Source organism: Rattus norvegicus, chromosome 6 (assembly GCF_021556685.1).
Source record: "Rattus norvegicus strain SHRSP/BbbUtx chromosome 6, alternate assembly SHRSP_T2T, whole genome shotgun sequence".
NCBI classification, from domain to species: Eukaryota; Metazoa; Chordata; class Mammalia; order Rodentia; family Muridae; genus Rattus; species Rattus norvegicus.
This window is the reverse complement of record NC_141539.1, coordinates 108860041-108882456: the sequence shown is the minus strand read 5'-3', so window position 1 is coordinate 108882456 and position 22416 is coordinate 108860041. Positions and strand designations below refer to the sequence as shown.

At 49.1% G+C, this 22416-nt stretch overlaps 1 protein-coding gene across 20 annotated transcripts in view; it reads right to left on the bottom strand.

Annotated features, from left to right (window-relative positions):
* The window catches only part of Rgs6 (regulator of G-protein signaling 6), a 536804-nt gene that overhangs the window by 4783 nt on the left and 509605 nt on the right, over positions 1–22416 (bottom strand). For 4 of the 20 annotated variants that reach the window (XM_087554428.1, NM_019342.1, XM_087554429.1 and 1 more), the window contains 1 exon segment: positions 22186–22275. In XM_087554428.1, coding sequence (XP_087410554.1) covers positions 22186–22275 — 90 coding nt within the window. 20 annotated transcript variants of the gene reach the window in all.

The window sequence follows — 22416 nt, the reverse complement described above, 5'->3', positions numbered from 1 at the left end:
GAGGAGCCTATGATCTGGGAAGGAATTCAGTGCTAGAGAGCAGGAGGAGGCACAGGATGAATGAGGCTTGGTCACTCCTACTATTTCCTTGGACATGGTTTCTACTTGTCCCTACACCCCCTTTAGAGATTCCTACTATAGGACATGGATCTCAGGGAAGAGTGTGGCTGGACCCCAGGCAGATTGATCGCCATGTCTGGGAAAACATTCAAAGCCCATCCTGCTATTGACAGTGGGTCAGTGACACCTGTCACCATCTGCAGAGGGCAGCAAATGATCCCCCACCAGCAAGGGCTGTGGAGTTTGGCAGTGAGAGTGCACGGGCCAGCCGTTCCTCATGCTCATTTCCAAGTGGGGTGTGGGGGCTCATTTTGTTTACTGGGCTCGGCTGCACGTAAGCTGGATGTAATTAAAAAAAATTGATCTGGTTGGTGAAGCCTACTGGGGTACTCAATAGACCTGCTGATTGATGAATTGATGGGTAATGGGCAGAGCTAATAAACGAACAAGAGCTTAGAGCTGCCAGGGTGCATGGCTGTGTGTCATCCAGCTCGGCTCTATATGGAGGGATGCAGTCAGCCGAGCTGAGACAGCTGATGGCATGGATGAGGGCTTGTCCAGAAATGGAATTGCCTCAGAAGCTGTCAGAAAATCTGTATCTATTCCCCTTCTTCTTTTCTCTTTCCTTTCCTTCATTTCTCCCTTATCTTAAAAAAAATCACAAATTCACACACACACACACACACACACACACACACACACACACACACAATCTTCCCCACCAACCACCTTATCTCTTAGTCTTCAGATAGACTAAACTCAGCCTGCAGCAACCTATGTTTATACTAGGCTAAAGATTTTTCAATCAGCTTTAAAAAATCTTGGCGAGTTCCTGTGTCAATCATGCTCGTGTGCGCGTGCATGTGTGCATGTGCGTGTGTGTGTGTGTGTGTGTGTGTGTGTGTGTGTGTGTGTACACATGTAAGTATATGTGAAGTTCAGAGGGACAACCTCAGGTGTCTTTCCTGAGGAGGTACTTGTCCACCTCAGTTTTTGAGACATGGTTTCTTATTGGCCTAGAACTCATGCTGAGTAGCCTAGGCTGGTTGGCCAGGGAGCACCAGGCACCCACCTCTGTTCATCCCTGGTGCTGGGATTATAACCACATCCATCTTTTTACATAGGTGCTGGGTATCAAACTCAGTTCCTCATGCTGGTGTGATAAGTATGTTACATACATAGCCATCTTCCCAGCCCATCCTGTCAGTCTGAGACTCTCTAAAAGGAGAGCCAGTCATTTAGTAGCCATCTACTAAAAGGACAGCCCCACAGTGCCCTCAGAAGACAGACAATAGCTTCTAAGGCCTCCATTCCAGCCTAGCTCTCACTCTCCAGGTTACCCTTTCTCACACGGAGCAGGGAACATTTGTATCCCTGTTGATCCATTTGGGAATGTACCTTCTCAGTATAGGCACAAAGGCAGGAGCCATAGGGTGAGTTTAGACTCCTTTTCTGGAAAAACATGAGTCTAAGGGCCCTTGGGGGTGACAATATCACTTCCTGTCACCTTTGTTTGCCTCTGGTCACAGGAAGGTATAGACTATTGCTGCAGTGACCACACATTTAATCTGGCTTCTCCTCCCCTTCCGCCTTTCCTCTATCAGGGCCACAAATTAAACATTGTGTACTCAGATACCTATGCCTGAGTTGCACAGGTGAAAAAAAAAAACCCCACTAAATCTGAATAAAAATGCGTGTTAAGAACTCAAGGAAGGGAAGGTTTACCAGTTGTCCGAACCCTCGTTATAATTCCATCTTCATTGGTGAGGTCATTTTGGCTACAGAGGTGCTGTGGGTAGGCAGACTAGAGATCTTTTTCCTGGAGGATTGTTCTGAGTAATTTCAACCCTGAGGCACCCCCACCCTTCACCTTTCCAAGCTCTAAAGAAATCCTGACTGGATTTGGAGGCGATAATTAATCTCTCCCTGCCAGAACTCAGCCTCATCGTTCTAACTCCAAGGACTTGTGGCCAGAGTGCAAATGGTGGCCCCTCCCCTTCTTCCCCCATCTCTTCATCTCTGGGAACTTCCAGGATGAGGCAGGTAGCTAACTAGCCCAGGAGCTGCTCCTGGGATCAGTACCTGCCTTTCAACATCCAGGTGGTGGTGTGTGGCCTTTTGGTCCCTCTCTTACTGCTGAGCTCACACATTTACTAAATGCCAGTTTTGATGCTAAAGACGAGGTCAGGAGGGTTTGGGATGGCTTGGAAAAGACTCTGCTCAGCTGAGAGGGTATAGCTGCAATCCACCCACCTCACCATCACCTGAGTGAGCGAGGCTGGGCTACTGGCTGCAAGGAAATTAATCACACAGGAAGCAGTCAGGGCTGGATGCCTGGCCAGGAGCTTTGGGGGAAGAAATCATGAGATACCCCCTGGCTCAGCAGCAGCCTGCCTTCTGAAGAGCAGAGACTCCTGTGGTGTTCAGGGATCAAAGTGAAATCCTAGAGGCGAAGCTATCTGTTCTGAGGTGAGCTGCCCCAGAGGCTATGCCCAGTGGGTTTGCAGGCTGCTTCAGGCACTTGCTCTACCCAGAGAGCCCCCTCCTGAACCCTCTAGGGGTCTTTTCTCCCTCTACTTTGTTCCCCATCCCTGACTCCAGCAGGGATGATCCTGAAGGAAGGGGAGTGGTGAGTTTGCCCATGCCTGGCACTTGTAGAGTTACAGAGGCAGCACTGTTTCGGGGTGTGAACGTGTAATGTTCCTCAGTTCTGGTCAGTAGGGTTTGGATTGTGGTGCCAGAGAGCAGCAGCCTGCTCAGCCTGAGGCCTTGGCGTAGCTGAGCGAAGCAGCAGAGACTGTTTGAAAATGCTATTAGCAGGGAGCCTTTGTCCAAATGAGAAAAATGTACAGTGATTAAGAACTGAACTGTGGAAGGTACCTTCCAGAGACACCAAAGCTTTGCACACAGACAAAGCACCTTTCACCTTTCACACCTGGCAAAAATGTAACACAGGAGAACTTGGGATGCTTAAATTTCCTGGACCAAGGACTCCAACACCCACACATTCAGCCCCCCATCCCCAGTGGATGATTTCAGCTCTGTGGCCTTGAAGATGGCTAGAAACCTGATAGAAGGTGTTAGGGGATCCTTTGTTTCTGAAAGAAAATGCACAAAAGGCATAGCTAGCTCCATTTTGTGCAGAGCTGGAGGACAACATGCTGCTGGACATGCCGAGGCTCTGGGCATCGCACCTCTACATAGTAACCAACGAAGCATGCATGACCCCGTGACCAAGAGCTTTTGCCATTTACTTACCTGGGAGACTGGGGCTAAGAACCTCATTGGTTGAGAGGAGAGCTATGGCTCATGGGAATCCCTGGGGGTCAGAGGGCATACTTGGCACAGCAGGGCAAATACCTAGGGTCTTAGGGTAGGGGAAACCCTTTTTATATAAAAGAATATGGACACTTTAGCTGATAGAATTCCCTGGTTGATTTTCTCAGTCGCTCTAACTGAAGTTAGAAATCTGCAGAATATACCAAATCGAAATCTAGGCTGTAAGTAGGGTTTGCCTGCCCCTGGGAGAGAGGAGTGGCACTGAGGTGGGGGAGCATGAGGGACTTCATAAGGTGATGGGCTGTAGGTTACATGGGAGTATGCATTTGTCAAATTCATGGAACCCTGTATTTCAGATCCGTGCGTTTTATCATACGCAATCACAATTCCAGGGAGAAACTGTAAGAAATAAGATTAGAGAGGGGAAAAAAAGACGATCCGGCTGTCTCATCATGGCCTAGGAGTTTCCACTCCTGAGTCTTTGTTAGTTGCTGGGCCATCTTTGCCTTTCTAAAAACTGACTGCTCCCTCCTCCCACCTGGGAGAAACTCAGATTCCTCTGGGCAGGACTAATTTGGGGCGCTATTTCTAGCTTCCATTGATCCCAGCTGAACCCCTTGGTGTGACACACAGGCATTTTTCATCCTTGCTAATGAAAAGTAGTGTTCTGCCAGATTGGGCACACCAACTCAGAGGTGGGCTGTCCTTTCAAGGACTGTGAAGGTCGTCTATGAGTTGACGGTGCTCACGTTTACAAGATGGAAACGTGTAGATTTACAGGCTCAGGGGACGGGGGTGGGCAGCCAAGGAGAGAGGTCAGAAATCCACCCAGCCAGACGCGAAGGCACAAGTCCTAGTGAGGGGTTGACAGAGAGGGAGACGCAGAGGGTCTGTCTAACTTCATCGGGCTTTTGGTATCCTCCCTGTCGCTGCATGAGTAAGGCCAAACGATCGATTTGGATAGGATAAATATGAGGAATTCCATGACGTCTCCTTTTCCAACGATATTTTAGAGTGCCGTGAGAGAGAGAGGACTACTTCTTGAGACGGTTCAAGTGTCTGAGAAACTCTGGCACGGGATGGTAGAGGGGCCTGTACTTAGAATAACCTCAGAGCACCTGCAATTCCACATCTTCTCTCAGCTTGTTCTGACTTTGAAAGGCAAAGTGGGGCTGAAGACATAGAAAGGCACAAACAATGGGATGCACTAAGGACAGCCGGGGCTGCATCCACGGTGGATCCAGACAGAGCGGCACCGGAAGGAAGAGGGCATTTCTGGGCTGTTCCACCCTGCCACAGGGAGACCGGCAGGTAGGAGCCCCATGGCAAGACCCAATCCTGGGGTCCGACTCTTCCAAGGCTCTCGGTGAGCTTTTTGAACTCTCCCTGGGCCTGAAGGGTATTATTTTAATTTGTTTAAAAGTATTCTTTCTATTTGAGTATCCTATAAGGCTATATCGCAAGGTATATCTCTAAGACTTGGTGCATATGGATTTGCAGCAGGTGTGGCTGGACGTGCCAGGTGAAACCATCACTGTGCCTTGGGAGCATCCTGTAGAGACTTCAAGAAGGACAGAAGCTGATGTAGTACTGAGTTCTCTGAGGTGGGTCAGGCAAAGTGAACTTGCTCCCTTTAGAAATGACCCCATTTCATGTCATCATAGACCAACTGCCCAATTTGGAATACCCCTGACAGACTCTGGAACTCTCCCTGAATGGTGTTCATGGACTCTGGTTCCTGCCTGTCACCAAATCATCCCTTAGGATGATTTTGTACTTGCAGAGCTAGCTAACCGTTGACTGTCAGTGAGCTGCGGGAGACCTTCTTCCCTATCCCTCCAGCTGCACAGAGTCTAATCTGGAACCAGGCAAAGATGCCAGGGAAGGTGAGGGCTTGATATTTGAACCCTGGCATGGTGGCACAACTCCCAGACATGGACTCCCGGGCCTCCTTTTCCAAGCTGTGGGTTTCCATCGCCCCTGCTGCTCTACCTCCCCTGCAGTGGAAATTGCTCCCCTCACCCCAGACTTCAGGGAGGGCCTTTAGTCTCTTCTCCTCATTCCAGTGGAGCAACCTGCCCTTTCCACTCTCGGCTTGCAAGAACTTCTTAGTGGTCTTGGGAGAGGAGAGGGCATTTTGCTTGCAAAGCCTCTCAGTAGTATACATGCCTGAGACCTGCACAGTGTCTGCCTCATGCTTTCTTCTTCTCCTCCTCCCTAAATGTACATGGGGATCGAAGCTCTGGTTTACTCCAAATTAGGCAAAGGCCAAAGACTCAAGAAAACAGGGATGCGGCTATGCTGCTATTGGTAACTTGGATGCTTCTCCTTTTCAACAGGGAAGTTCAAGTACGTGCAAGAGAAGCTTAATAATTTGATATTATGGACAAGAGAGCAGAAATCACTTGTGTGGCACTGTGAGATTCTCCAGGGAATCTGGGAAGACTTCAATGCCAGCTACTTAAAAGCACCTTTCTCCTGCAAACACATATACATTGGCTGGTATCCCTAACTGCAATATCTAAGTCAGAGTCTAGCGGGCAGGAAGTCAGCTTCCTGATTTGCCCCTTGCCCTCCTCTGCCCACCCAAAGCAGAAGACTTCATGGACATCGATGTGTGCTTGGAGGCATGTGAGGAGAAGGCAGTTCATTTCTCCTTTCTCTCTACCACCTTGGCTGCAGTTCGGCATTTCATGAGCTAGGCGTTCTAACCCTGGAAAGGGACAGGTTAAGCAGCATTGTCAGGGCCCACCTGGATAAGACCTCCGGCCATTGAAATTAGCTTCAAAGAACCTTACTACTTGTCTTTCCCTGCAGACTCGTTTCTCATATGGGGATATGAGGGTTTGGACTTAGCTGAGGATTCAGTCCTAGGCTTGTAAAAGGACAGGTTCTGAAAGCTTTATCAAGGAGAGGGAACCTACGGATACCGCGATCAGGTTTGAACATGTCTACAAAGCTGTTAGGAAGTGGGTACCCTGAGATATGAACTATAAGGCTCCATACCTAGGATGGGACTTATTAGGCATTGCCTCCAGGACAAAGGATTCATGTTGGCAACATCTCCGGGATGCTCACCTCCTTATTTCTTAGGAAAAAAAAAAAGAAAAGAAAAAAGAAAAACCAACTAGATGCCCCAAAACATGGATACCAAGAAATGTGTGCCACTGACTGTCTGTGGGACCAAGACATGAGAATAGGAGCAGTGAGCAGACAGACAGACAGATAGATCATTTCTTCTGGATTGGGGAACACTGTCTATGCAGAAGAATCCCCAAGGTTAGAGAGAGTACAGTCACTGGGATCACTCACCCACTGCTGGAAGGAAGCCACCTCGGGGGTGAAACGCGGCGGCCATTCTGAGTCTGCGCCAGCAGCACTAGGCGATTGTGTTTGGGGGAAGGGAAGTGAAGAATAACTTATCCAGCTGAAACCGCGAAGACCCGTGGCTTCAGAGGTGCCCCTGCCCAGATACAGATACAGCCATGACAGGCATGCAGTCCATGCACGGGCGCATGCAGGCCTGCAGCATATGGTGGCACGTGAGCCGTATACTGAACACCGCAGTGTGCATCCAAAAGGAGGCACATGCACCTGTGCACACACACCTGTGCATACACACGTGTATACATATGTGCATGTTCACAGAGCAGACATTCACGTAAGCATCTCATGCAAGACACAGAAGCAGCTATGAGGCTAATGGTGGAGATTTTTACATCAGCTCCCAGCCGTGCCAACCTTTGACAACAGTGCAAACCTGTTTGCCTTCACACACACACACACACACACACACACACACACACACACACACCCCAAATTCTCCTCAGGAAACTCCATTTGTGTCAACCCTGTTTCTTCCAATGCCATAAGCAGTAGGAGCCCACACCCCGGGGACCTGGTTTATGGAGATGTTTTAGAGCGTTTCCCTGCCACTTGCTTCTGAGTCTTTCAAGAGCCTTGCTGTGTAATAAGTGCTTAAAAAAATAGAAACCTCTGTTTATCTGGCAGATGGAGCAACTGGCCTTGGTGAGGTTGCGTTGCTCTGGGTGGCTCCAGGAGGCAAACAGCTGAGAGGTGAGTTGCCCTAGAAATGTGGCTGCATGTTATGAGGGCTATGCTAGGAGGCCTGGGCTGTCCATGCTGCTTGGGGGACAAAGCCAGTCCTGGTCTGTGTCTGGGATAGGGAGCCATCTTCATGTCCTAGGTCTCTATGGAAGCCCAGAGGCCGAGTCTTAACAACACAGACAGTATTTTACCTGTGGCCCGTCCCACCTCTTACTCTTGTGTTGATGAGACTCACAGCCCCAAGGCTTCTTGGAAAGTCCTTAAGAGCTAGGAAGTAGGTCATGTGCCAGAGGCTGGCCTCTCGGGCACTGTAGTCCCTCTCCATTCCCCAGTAAAGCAGAGGAGCTGAGTTAAGTTTAGAGGAGGCCAGGAATAATGGCTCCCATTCACCGAGGAGTTATCATTCCCATTATTGTGGTAAATGTACTTTGTACATAGCATCGCTTTCATCCCCTGGACTCTAAAGTCACTACAGCAATACCTACCTCACAGAACTCTGTTGCACATGACATAAAATGATAAATGGAGAACTAAGGATGGCTGTGCTTCATGAAAAATATACCAAATGGTTGTCAAGCACGTAGTCTGCCAACAGTGTGCTCTGTGTAAATTTCACGCCTCACCATTTACTGTTCTCTCTCCTTTATGGTGGGGTAAACTGAGGCCCAGAGGATCTTCTCATGGTCATCCAATGGGTAGAGTTGGAGAACCAACATCCACGCCACGCTATGCCCATCGTCACATGGTTGACACCATGAGTTCTCAGGAAACAGCAGCTGTCACTAATCCTATTCTCATGCAATGCTGACCTAAGCTCTGTGACGCAGGATTTGTTTTACCCCTCAGGTCCACGAGTGACTTTTACAGGTTCTTACATCAATATCAGGATGAGTGGGGATTCCATTTTGGCTGCCTGCTTCAGATTTACTTCCTCCTCTGAATTCCAGTGAGCTGTAAAAGGGCATGGCTCACAGGGAGGAAAAACAAGCAGGCCATCTGTGGTAGGGGTGACAATGCAAGTGGGGACATGTTTCGGCCAAGCTTTTGACATTCAACTCTAGGTAGTTGGTACAGCTTAGGCACAATGCAGCTCCACTGTCTAGTTAGGGACACATGCCGGGGTTAATTGGCTAGGAGCAAGAGCAAGCTAGAAGGTTCAGAGAAGCCAGGTGAGAGGGGCCAGTCAGTGGCCACCCAAAGATACACCCCTGCTGGCAAGATACACCACACCAAGCAGTCCTTGTTGTCTCTGGAGGGCATGGCCATGAAGAAAACCTGACACTAAACCTAGAGGAAGCTACTGAAGGGCAGGGCGGGGCTACTCTGGTGGTTACCACCCAACTCATACTCCTTGGTGGTCTTTCTCATGATGTCCTATGGACCTAGGAATTAGGCAAGAGAGCTATGATTGAGGACAAGCAAATGATGGGGCCTGAACCTCTGTATCATTATCAGGAAAACCTCCATGGAGTATATGTCTTCTGGTCATGATCACCCACATAGGATAATGGTTGCCTCCTTTATAGATACTCTGGAACCTTATAGAATCATCCAGGGCAAATTCTGCCTGCTACTTTTACTGTAGATGGCAGGGTATTGTTTTTGCTTCTTGTTGGACAGCCTGTGTGTCCCACAAGACATGGAGGTTCCATTAGAGCCTGCTCTTTGTGGAAGAGATGAAGGTCAGAGGCATATGGATAAATCCAGACCCCAGCAACCACCAACTCTCAACTTTCTTCCATGTTAAGGAAAAAAAATCTTATTAAAACTTCGCAGGATCGCCATGTTTAATGAGAGGCCTTGATAAATTTGAAAGCAAAGATGAAGAGAGGGAAAAAGCCACGAGCTGTAATCACCATAATTACACAATCCCACGATGAGTTGAAAGCAGCCTCCGGTGAAGCCCCAGAGAGGAGGGAGTGTCATCTGCAATACGTGACTCTTAGGACAGCTGAAAAGAATGTGACACGAAAGCCCTTCCTTCCTTCCTTCCTAGGAGCCCAGTCTAAGACAGTCCCCTTGGCAGGACCCAGGAGGAGGAGTGTACAGGGAGGACACCCCTTTTCTGGTCAGAAGCACTTGGGGGCATTAGGCATTAGCTTCATCACCTGGATGCAGCAGCATTGGGTAAAAGACAAATGTCTTTTCTGCTTTCAACAAAATACCCATCCTGGTGGGAACTGTGGCAAGACATGCTTTTTCCAACCCAGGCCAGGATGCTCTATGTTCTACACTGTGCCCAGCCCCCTGGGTCCTTCTCTGGTTGACCTCCTTTCAGGCATGCAGGGAAGACAGCCCTGTTGCCCAAGGCCCAGCTGCAGCAGCAGCAGCAGCAGCAGCAGCAGCAGCAGCAGCAGCAGCAGCAGCAGCAGAGTAATTAGTCAAGGTCAGAGAAGAGGAGAGGCACAGTTGATGTGTGCAGGGCAGAGATTCTGTCTCTTGAGTTTCTCTTGCTTTCTCTGTGTCACTGTTTCCTTATTATTTTCCCAAGGTAGATTCCTGGATCCCTCTTCTGCAGTCTCAGCAAACTTCCTCCTTATATCCCACTCACATCCCCCATAACCTGTAGACCACTGAATTAAACTCAGCAAGATCCCTTAAGAAGTATTTAGTGTGGTCCAGAATCTCAGTTGGAAGACATTTTGGAATTCAGCACAGAAAGTTCCTCTGCAATGTTCCTGGCCAAGGCGTTTCTAAACACTCTCAGTGAGGCTTATACCATGGCTGAGAAGTTGCTGCTGTCAGAATATTCTCCAGTAGAGTGGCCCTCCCTATGTCTTCTATTCCCTGTTCTGCTTTACCCTTTGGGAACATCAAGATGGGTTCATTTATTCTGGGAAACAAAGATGAACATCAGGTTTGCCTGAGGCCAAACATCTTTATCTACTCTTGTCTCCTTTGACATGACCTTCACAGAGCCTTTCTCTCCTGAATTTCTTCTGGCTTATCAAAACTCTGGATAAGATACAGAGAGTTAGCATGAAGGTGCTCAGAGCAGCACCAGGCAGGGAGAACTCCTCAAGGCAGGGAGAACTCCTCAAGGCAGGGAACATTCCTCTGGCCTTTTAACCTTTTCCATTTCTGTTATGACAACCTCAAGTTAGAAATAACAATCAGAGGGTGGGAGAGGTGGGCAGGAGTAGACATTATTTTCAATCTCTCACTAACAATGTTCTCTCTCTCTCTCTTAAAATTTTGTTTTCCCGTAGTAGGGTTGTCATTATTAGGATCACCCAGGAAAAGAAGAACGGGGTGTTTCTGCCAAATGTTAAGCCAATGAAACCTGTTCCTATTTGGGACTGTGCTATTGTTGCTAAGGCCACAAGGACTTGGCCGTGATGAAGGGATGTGGAAGACCCACTGCTGTTTGAGCCCTGTCTTATTTTTCTACCCAATAGACAGCTGCCTTGAAACCCCTCAAACACCCTTCTCTCCTTAGCTTTATGAAGAACACCTCAACACTGGAAGTCCCTCTGTGTTGAGCTTTCTCCCCTCTCCTTCAGCATCCCAGGCAGCCATTTGCTTCTAAGCAGCGTCCTATAGTCTGTTCCTACAATGCATACATCACAGGTGTACTTACTTTCTAGGATACTGTGCTTTCTTAACTCCATTGCAACCTGGGAAACTCACTTGCTGCTTCAATGAGGGCAAGTACCTACCACCTTGTTTTCACAGTGGCTAATTTTGGGGTGGGGTGGGGTTGGGAGAGAAGACCGAGGGTCTTACTGGCAGTTCTCTGATCTAAAGCTCCCTACTTTTCTTTCAATGGTTCGGTTTTGGTAACAGATAGAATTGAGTCTCCTAGACCTTGACCTAGGAAGCCTTGTCCTCTTTCCAGGACCTAAGCCTGGTAATGCCTGGAAGTGGCTCTCTACTTGGGCCTGCTGGCAGCATTGTTCCCTAAAGAGACATGTGCAATCTTGTGAGTGGCCCATCTCTCCTGCTATGCAGGGTCCTGGCTCACCTTTACTCTTTGCCTGCTCACTGGACAGACGAGAGCCCACAAAGTTCCCCTGTGACTGCCTGGGGACATGTGCCAGAGTGGGTCACACAGCAACAAGAAACAGGCTGAAATTGCACAACCCCACCATTCGCTGCTAAAGTGAGATCTCCTTCTAGAAGGATGGGGGTGGCCAGGAGGCAACAGGATGGCAGAGGGCTCAGGTCACCTCCCAAAATAGATCCCTGCCTGGCACAGACACATAGTCTGCCCCCAGCCTGCCTCACCAGGAGACTGGCAAGGGTGAGATCTGGATGGAAATCAGCTGCTGTAAACACACAGCTGAGCCCTTCTGCCTCAGAGGACTTGGATTTTCAGTTGACTGCGTGGCACTCTGGGGTCTGGGAAAGGAAGCAACAGTGGTGTAAGGGTCGAGGGGAGGCAGGGCGTAGCCAGCCCAGAAACTTGCTCAGTCCAGTGTCCTGAGGCTGAACCACCTACAGGATTCTTCTCTGAATGGGCACTGGGCATTTTTTGGGTGATTTCAGCTGTCAGATCGAATCATCAGTTGTAACAACCAGGGTTCTGGTAGCCGGGTCTAGGGATGATTAATCTCCCCCAAATGACAACTAAACTCGATATAAAGACAAAACAGAACAGAGCAAAACAAAATAAACCCCTCCTTGTCCCCAGACCCTGGTGTGGAGATTGGTTCACTGAAGTGTCTTCCCTGCCTTCGAACAGCTGGGCAGGTTCACTAACTTCACGGTTTATAGTTTATAGAAATCAGACTTCTACATTCTCATTTTTATAGCTACAGACTGTATGCTTAATCACACTCCCCATGGGCCAGAATCTAGAAAGAGGACGGAGACTAGAACAGGTGCTGCCTGGTACTGACTGTAACTGCAACATCGTTGTCTCCCAGACCCTCTGACTCATCTCCAAGAGTGTCCAGCATCCCCAAGTGAAGCAGAAAGAGTAGCTCTGGGCGTCATTGATGACTCCCAGATGGTCATTCTTTGTCCTGTAGCACACGCTACCCCCATTCAGCAGCAGCACAGCTGACCTGGACAAACTGTCCCTGATACTTACCACTGGTCCTCCCTACCAGAAGGGTGGGCCTGCTGAGCTAGCAAGACAAGATGGCACCATTCTTTGTTCTCTGTGACCTTCCCCTTGCCCTCCAGGTACTCAATGCAGGAGTGAGCCCTGGGTTGTGAAAGGACCTGTCCTGTAAGTCGTCGGGGAGCCCATGGCTTCAGCCCTGCCAATTGTGTCTGTCTGGGGTTTGCAAATACTCTGACTCCTTTATACGTATCATTTATCCCCCAGCCTCCAAGGCTGGCAGATATGTCTGAATCAGGTAGCTACTGGGGCAAAATGGCGGCTGCTCTTTCTCAGGAATGATTCATACAGCTCAGAAGTCCCAGTGTGGAGAGAAGCACACGCCTACAGAGCATTCCCAGCCAGACAGGAGTGCAAGAGATTAACCAGTCCAAACTAGTACACAGGAAATTGGTCTCAGAGAGGGCAGTTATTTGCTGGGGATCATACAACTAGCAGTAGCTAATCTGCCTTGGGGAATCCTAGGTGACATTGAGGCTACTCTGGGGTAGCAGGCCTTAACTCTTCCCTACCTACATATTATGACACGAGTCTCTGGCCAGGGCATCCCTATGGTTAGACAGATGGGAGAGGCTGGCTCTAACATCTGAAACACAGGGGTTTCAAAAGGACCTGAGGACTGTTGGCCATCAAAGCCAATCCCGTGTAAGATGTTGCAGTCAACTGTCTCTAGCTGGAGACCTGAAAAGGGTTTTCTGACTACGGTTCAGGCCTTCTGGGACTCTGCTGAGTCTAATGTTTGAAGGCTCATCCCCAGGCTGTTGCTCAGGAAATGCTGAGGCGGAGAGATCAGGAAACAAACCTGGGCGAAGGAGGTGTTGCCACTGGGTCAGCTACTGTATTTCTCCAAACCTTCCTGAAAGCCCCAGTCTTCTAATTCTGGCCTGGAACTGTAGTCATGTCAAGCAGAGCCCAGTGAGGGGCTGAGTCCTACTTCCAGCAGGTTCTCTCTAGATTTCTGTTGAGGGAGGGGACTGAGGAGTGACAGCTAGCTCCCTGGGCTTCACCTCCATCTGACTTCCTCCACACCACCCTGCATATCTTGGCAGGCAGCACACAAAGGATGGAATGCCCAAAGCTGAGAGGCCATTGGTCATGTGCCAAGGGAGCCCTCTGCTTCCAGCCCTTCCTGCTGGAGTTTACTGAATACCACAGCAAAGACTCTCCCCCAGCCCCCAATCTACTAGGGGTGTGTAGAAACCCGCTCCTCACCTCTCTCCTCTGTGATTCCCATTCAGGTACCTGTTTTCTGTCTTTGCAGTCCGGAAGTAGAGCTGATAAAACTCTCAAGGGTTTGCAGGAGCTTTAACGGGGGAAGGTAAAGAGGAGTGGCTTACAGCCACACTGGGGCTACCTTTTCTCTTCATTTAAATGCCATCATGCTTTGGGGTGTCTTTCCTGCTACTGTGTACAAGGGACAAGGGACTTTCTCCTCCCCAGCTCAGAGTTCACACCAGATGGCTTCAGCTGCCATCCAAAAGAGACTATGACCTTGCTGCTGCTCCTTGGCGAGGGCCTCTTTGTTTTCTCTCACTGGCCCTGCCTCCCCAGAAGCCCCTGATCCTCTGCCAGAGTCATGCCAGAGGAGGCCCCAGCCTGCTGTCAGCTCTCAATGCTAAGCACTAAGCAGACAAGCATGAGAGAGAGAGAGAGAGAGAGAGAGAGAGAGAGAGAGAGAGAGAGACAGAGACAGAGACAGAGACAGAGACACAGAGAGAGACAGAGACACAGAGTGAGAGACAGACAGAGACGGAGACAGAAAGACAGACAGCAAGACACAGAAAGAGACAGAGACACATACACACAGAGAGAGAGAGAGAGAGAGACAGAGACAGAGACAGAGACACAGAGAGAGACAGAGACACAGAGTGAGAGACAGACAGAGACGGAGACAGAAAGACAGACAGCAAGACACAGAAAGAGACAGAGACACATACACACACACAGAGAGAGAGAGAGAGAGAGAGAGAGAGAGAGAGAGAGAAAGAGAGAGAAAGAGAGAGAAAGAGAGAGAAAGAGAGAGCAGAAGTGACAAGAAACTTTCAGTCCTGGTCACCCATTCCTCCTCCCTGCCATCTCTCAACCACAAGACCAGGACGACAACAGAGACCGGCAGGCTGGCAGGCACTAAGCAGTGGAGTTCCTCTTTGGAGACAGCCTTCTCCTCTGTGGCTTCCCACCAGAGGACCCTGTAGAAGGTGACACAAAAGAGGCAGCCCACAAGGATCACTGGGTTTCCTTATGTGGATTTCAAACGTTGTAGCCACTGAGGAAAGGAAGGAGCTTAGAGAGAAAGACAAGGGAACACTAGGTTGAGTTCAGAAAGGGACTTAAGACTGTGTACCATTCTTACAGAGGACTTGAATAACCAGTACTCAGGACTGAGGACTCACAACCATCTGTGACTCTGAGGCCAAGGGTTCTGACCCTCTTGTTGGACTGCATGGACACCTATACTCAAATACCGCCATTAATAAAATAATAAAGTAAAATAAAAACTTTAAGACAAAGCATTCCTGCTGTCCACTGCAAGACAGACTGATTCTCAATTGATATATGATACATTACAAATGTTTGGGAAAATCCAGGAACATCTACCTAGCCAAGGCCCATTTTTCTCTGGCTTGGCATACACACCCTTTACCCCTACCTTGGAGTGTGGACTCTCTCATCTCATCTTCTGACCATGTGTCTGACACTAAGTCCCTAATATACTGTGCTCTGGGCAATCCTGGGTTTGTCTGTGCTTTTCTTTGGTCTCTCAGCACCTTCCACCATGGCTAACTCTTGGATTCTAGACTTTCTCTTTGGCCTAAGCCCATGTTTGAAAAGTTGTTGTCTGTTATAGTCCTCTCTGAAGCTAGGGCTCTTTGAACAAGGGCTACTGCTTACTGGAGTGGGTAATTGACGATGCACGGGTATCTCAGAGTCAAGTGGTGGCCAAGATGAACAAAGCCTGTGATTTGAATGGCCGGAGGGGTGTACCCAAGGCTGGCCCACCAGAGGGAGTCCTGCACCCCCCACCCCCAAGTTAAAGTATATATGGGTTAGCTGCAACCCACTGAAGACTTTCATTCACAATCAATTCTGGGCCTTTGCCAGCAGATAAGCAGGGTTTTAAGTAAGCTCTCCGGTTCCAGTCTGTCAGATGACATGACGTTTGGCCTAACGCCCTCCATATTTTTTTTGATACATCAAAGTCTCAGGTGACTTAAAATGAAATCACCACGAAAGGGAGTGAAGCACTCCCAGCACTGCTCCTACGGATGGCCAGGCCCTCTGCTCTCTAAAAGCACAGTCTTACCCACCGCTATGAAATGCTCAACCACTCATGAGGAAGTGATGTCTCTGGCTTTTGACAGGTAGCCCCTCCATGTCATGGCATGCCCTTAGACTTGGAGAGGATGGACAACGTCTCTCTGAGGATGTCACTCCTTTATCAAGGAACAAAGAAAGGTTGCCATGCTCCAGGGGAGAGTTCCAGTCCTGATGAGACGCCATCTGACTAGGCTAACCAGCTGCTTGAATAAAACCCACTTCCCATTGATTGATTCTAAATGTCAGTCAATCCTATGCCCTTATTAGTGAAGTGCCTTGCTTTCCCCTACCAATTCTCCATCAGTAGTGAATATGGATAGCCTGTTCATTGATCTCAGTGACTGACATGGGAATGATACTGAACCAGCCCTTCACTTTGTTAGTGACAAGTGCATAGCACAGCAAACATGAGTAAATCTTCTTTTGGAGAAGTTGAACCTTCCTGTCTGTCAATCATATTCAGAAAACAGATACCAAACTGCAGGGCATATTGGTTGGATGCTTATGTTTGATTAAAATACTGGGATATTGAGACCAAATTCTTGGGCTCTGAGTTCAAGTAGCATTATCAGACAGATGATATCTCTACAGCCATAGTCATGTTCCCAGACTTAGCTCTATCTGTGGGCTCAGGGTGTTCCTATGGCACACAACAAGCATGGAGGGGTCAGTGGCAATCCTTGGCCATCATGGAACCAGGAAGTCTGAATCACCATGTAGTAGAGCCTTCCCTTCATGAAAGAAACTCAGAGAATCGTTTTTAAGACTTTGAGCCTTTGGTCCATAACTGCCCAAGTCTCGGGAGCTTGGGCTGTTCTCTGCTTCCCAGCAGCCTCTCTGTGAATCTACATGGCATGGCAGAGGTAGGGAGGGGCAGGTGCTTTCCTGTTCTCCTTGTGTTAACAGACCTTAGAGATTCTCTGAGATAACAGCGCTTCTGCAGGCAAGGGACATCAATCAGTGCTCCTTGTAGCTTCATTGAGACCATCTTTCCCCATCCCCATCCCCACTTCTCATGGAAGGCAACCTGAAGATGTTTGTACATCTTGTCCAAGTACCAGGCTTCCTCCCTTGTATCTCAGTCCCCACAGTCTACCTGAGGAGCACCACAGGGCTGCCAGAGTTCAGTTTTCCCATAAAGGAAACTCCTTTTTTCTCAATTTGCACCAGAGAGTCCCAGTGGCCTCTACAGCATGCTCTTAATTTGTCAACTCAATTCTAAACCCCCTTCATCTATAGCAGCTAGGGCTTGGCTCAATACAGAAAGATCTACCACTTTCTATGAAGCAATTATGGGATGGAAGATGGACCTGACCTTTGACAATGCACCTTCATGACCACATGACCATGGCAGACTAGCTGTTAGGACAAGAGGCCAACGGGTCTCACAGTCTGCATTTTTCCTGGTTTCTCTCATGAGACAACGTATGAAGAAGGAGAGGACTGTCTATTTTTTTTAATTGCTGTCTCCCTGAGGTGTTGTATACATTTGGTGAATTAAAAATCATGTTTAAATGCTGTTAAAATGCATCCAGCTATGACAGAAAATGACCAGGTGGCTTTCAACCCAGGATTTCTCAGACTATTTAAAAAGGACTCAAAGGGTACTAATGATATAGTAGTCATGTTATACAAGGACTTTGTTCTTGGACAGAGGTGGAGAAACAAGCAAGGCAAGGCAGCATCAGTGGCCCCTGCTCTTTGGGAAGAGAAAGGTGGCCAGTCCCACGTGCTTTCCTAACGGCTATCTCTGTTGCTACTCGTTTGACATTAACAGTACAGCAGGGTCCCAAGAACTCAGTGGCTCCTTCTAGACCAGTCAGTGTGTATCAAGCCTTAGGCTTGGAAAGGGGAGGTAGTTGTGCCCTCTGCTATGATAGGTCATGGTATATAGACTCTTATGGTATAGATGCCATAGGGATCTCATGAACTGCTTTTACCTGGCCTTGCTTTGTGTCACGCGCTCTCCAAGCTGGTGTGTAAAGGGGAAAGACCATTTCTCTGCAGAGACAGTGGCCCTGTATCTTCTTGTCACTCACTGTCAGGATCAGGGGCTGAGGAGATTGATAAAACCTTGGCCCTGGCAAGTGCTTGGTACAGCTCTGGGACTCAGCAGCTAACTTCCTCTCTAGGCCGTGCTATGCAAATGAGGCTGACAAGGGACCTTCCGGGCTGAAGGTGCTCATGCAGAGACCACGGACACACACGCCAGCTAGACCACATCGCCACAACCCACGCAGCACAGTTGCTTTCTGCACACAGCGTTAGCCGTCTACACAGCAGCAACAGCAGCTCGCAACCCACATCAACACGGCTCCTGTCCGGGTTCACAGAGGGAAATTTGGATTTTCTTTCTTTCTTTCTTTTTTTTTAAATGAATGACAATTCTCAGCCAATTTGGTTCCTCGGTTGCTTCACGGCCTTCGCCCCAGGCTGCTGTAGAAGATGCACAGGTGACCCAGCCCTAGGAGCAGAAAGGTCCCTTCCTCCTCAGAGCCTTGAAAAGAGGCCACAGGGTCCCCACCTGCGGCTGGGCTCAGGGCTGGGCCTTGAGCTGTGAACCTTCTGCAGAGGGGGCTGCTTGCTCTTTTTTGCAATTCCATCCCTGGAAGAGAAGCTGCAGACACTCGCAAAAGAAAAGGGGTGAGTGGGGGAGGGGAAGCACTGGACCCCCCCTCCCACCCCAAAGAAGACGACAACCAAAAAAAGTGGGGGTGGGGTGGGGGAGGGGCGAGACTTGTAGAACCAAAAGCAAAAGAAACATGGAGGGCAGAAAACCAGCTGAACTTACCACACTGCGGGTGAATTTTTCTAGGGAAGTTCTACGACCTTGCTCACTTTCTGGCTTCGGGGGGAGAAAAAAAAAAGGGTAGGGAGAAAAATACAGGGAAAAAATTCTTCAGCGTACACATGGTGATTTCTAAACAGCAGCAGCAGCCACAGCTAAAGAACAAAACACAGAAGCCAAATGCCGCAAAATGGGAAAAGAGGAGCAGCCAGAGCTGTCGGCAGAGCCCATGGAGAGTCGGAAAACAGAAGCCCGGGAGAACCACACTGCCTCTCTGGAGCCCCGGGGAGGGAAAGGTGGGAATGGGCTTCTTGAAGGGCTGTGGTGGTACCACTGAGCCTTAGCTTTCTATAGGGCCTTCCCTGGTTGCTATTCAAGGTGATTGCCTGTTACTCTTAGCTGTGCTCTGAAGGTGGCGCCCCGGGGCAGACGTATGGGACTCCAAGTGGTGACACAGAACAGACTCTCTCTGAGGGCTGTCTGTGTGTGGTGGTGGAGGGAGGCTGACAGGATGTTCCGGAAGCAGCCACTGGGGTGGTGAAGTCCTTGGATTCATCCTCGGGTGTGGGTCAGGGCTGTTTTCTCTCTTGGAATTTTTTTTTCTGCTTAGAAGAACATTTGCTAACTTCAGTGCTTCCTCAGGATTTTCAGTGTCCTGAGAGCAAGGAGAATCTACTCAAGTACTTTGCAGGGACAAAGGCTCCGAGGCCTCAAGAAAGGACAAGCTCTGAGTAGAAACTACTCTAGTGGTTCCCAAATGGTGTCGCTTCTAAGCTATATGCAGGGTGCGTTCCAGGAGCCTCCCTGGGTAACTGTTAAGTTCAAGGAGCAGAGGCAAGAGATGGCAAAAGCCTGGAATATTCTATAGACCTTGAAGGAGGAAAAGAGTTGTGCGTGTGCCTGAACCCCTCCCCAAGTTTCCTACCTGGAAAGAACAGAATTCTATCCCCAATACCTGATGGTTTAACTCTTGGGGAGTCCCATTTCAGGTCCTGAGCCCAAGGCTGGCAAATTCAATGGACACACACGGTAGCACAGACACGCGCATCACACACACACACACACACACACACACACACACACACACACACACACACACCACAGAGCAAATACTTGCAACTTGGGAATTGAAGAAGCAGCTAGGTGTCTGTGGGTCTGGAATGTGCTAGAAGCAGAGGGGTCTGGCAAAGGCAGCTGTCCTTGGCATCCGCCCATGCCCCCTGCTGACTCAGCCAGCTCCGGAAAGACAGATATGAAGTTGCAAAAGGAAAACACAAGACAAACAACACATGACCATAGGGTTGGGCTGGACTTTCTTCTCACATATGGCCTGTCTGGCCCATACCCACTGTGCTACAGAGATGGCAAACTCAGCTCTCCCCCTAAAGGTCAAGTCATGAGTCAAGTCAAGCCCATTCCAGGTCTAGAATTCTGGAGCTGCCATCCTTATTCCCTAGCCACATAGTTGGGTCTCCCTGGAGCTGCTGTGGAGTCCCAGCATCACGGTTACGTCACCATCCATCAAAATCCAGATCCCCCACCTTTAGAGTCTAGTTCTCCAGAGCAACGACCCTCTCCTCTGAAGAGAGCAGAAAAGAGGAAGAGTCAGGGAGGACAGAACTGAAGGCTAAGCTTCTAGACTCCACCAGGCAAGGCTCTCAGCCAAAAGGGGAGGCCAATTCTTACCCTACCTCTGCTGGCGGGCAGAAATCTCACGTACCTTTTTATAAGCTGGGTATTGCTATCACAGGATGAGCACCACTGGAGTCAGAAGATGCTCTGGGCCTTCCTGAAGGTGCTGAGTATCAAATCGGATGCTCAGAGACTCTTAGGAAGACATGGATGGGAAAGCACCACTATCTGGGGAAATAACTCCTTCATATTGAAAAAAGATCAGTCGGTGCTCCGGTTTTCTGCTCTAAGAGCATCCCTTAATTGGAGGGCTCAAAGGTAACTGTGATGAGCTTCATTTGTAACTTTTCTCAGGAAGGGGTTAATTCATTCCCCCACTCCACTGACCTCCTGAAGGTTTTGCTGTGTTGGGAGGATCAGCTGGTTCAGCCCACTTCCTGGATTGAGGTGAATCTTCCATTTGTGCTCATATCCATGGGGAGACAAAATGCCTTTGACCCAAACGTTTACGTAGCTAGGCACAGATTGGTGCCCCCAAGTACGTCCATTTAGGGGGCTTGAGCATCAAGAAATAAGAAATGTTTCATTTGAGTTTCTCCCATGAGATTGGGGGTATATGTTTCCAAGTCTATGACCTTGATCTTTTTTCCAGTGCTTAAATAGTGGGTACCAGAGTCACTGTGTGTGGAAGCCTCCGCCTCCCTCTACTAGAACCCATCCAACAAGGGAATTGGCAGAAGACTTGGATTCAGATTCTCTAACCCAGAGTCTATACTCAAAGGAACCACCAGAGCTGAACTTTTGACAATAAACCTTCCAGGACTCCTTTCATTTTCCCCAGAGTCTTGGGGGCTCTTCTGAGGGTTGTGTAAGAACAGGAAGGTGGACGTCAATGCTCTCCGGGACTCTGGAGTTACATGGCACTAACCAGATAGGCAGACAGGCAAACATGAAGTGCAGAGAAGGGTGTGAGACTGAGAGGCAACCTGACAGAAAGCCTGTGCATGGACAGCTACATGCTTGGAGACAGGCTTTGAAGACCCGGTGGGAAAGAGAAAGGTGTGTGTGTGTGTGTGTGTGTGTGTGTGTGTGTGTGTGTGTGTGTGTGCGCGCGCGCATGAGCACTGGAAGTGGTTGAATCTGGAGCAAATCGAGCCACATTTAACCATACATGGGTTTCAGTTTGGAACTGAGGTATACAGAGGATTGGCAGGCTGTCCAGACTCACAAGCCCCGTGTACCATTCTGCATCCACCCCCTCACCCCGCCCCCAGCAATCTAACTAAATTAGTCCCTGTTCCAGGTCCCTCACCACCTGCATGCTGAGGGCTTTGGGGCTCTGTGAACCAAGACTCCAAGGGCTGTAAGAGCCATGATTTAATTCCAAGTGGAAAAGGGGGAAGTGGTTGGAATGTGGTTACTTCCTGGTTCAAAGAATCAGGAAAAACTTTAGAGGCAACAGCATGGTAAGGAGGGACTCATGGCCAACCTCGGCTAGCTGAAAGATGCCCTTATCACCTTTGAGACTTTCTTTCCTAGGACAGGGCTGGGTTCATTTGCCTCCATTTTAGTCTGGCTAAAGAGGGAAGGACAGTTGGGAATGACTGGATGAAACTGGTAATGAAAATCTCTTTGATATCCTAAGAGATTTGCTTGGGTCACTGCCAACCTGACATTCTGGGGCTGAGCTACTATGGCAATGGTAACTGGTCACACTCCTCTCACTACAGGCAAAACAGGCAGACAGAGGCCTGGGGACACTGCCACGTCCTGGATGTTGGTGCTGGGGGAGGGGAGACTGGAACTGTAAACTTCTTCACTGTTTATGATCGGAGGGGAGCAGACAGAGGAGGGGAGAGAAGAAAGGAAAAATAAATAAAACCCAAGGGATGATATCATCATTTCACACCAGCAGCAAGCAGCAGCGAGAGTCGACAGTGCTAAGAAAGGCAAGCTTGCCTTCCCAAGATACCTTCTTCTTGGCCAGCAACAGATCCTGGTAAGCATTGGACCGTAGGAAGCGGGCGTAGCTGTCACTCTTCATCAGCTTGTAGATGTGCTCCTGGGGACAGAAAGGAGTAGGGAGACAGAGAAGGAACCGTCAGTTGGAACTAAAGGAAACTACAACCCAACTGGAGGTGGGTAGGCAAAGGAATCTAGGAATGTTTGAATGGAGCTAGGAAAACTTGCCATGTGTCCCACC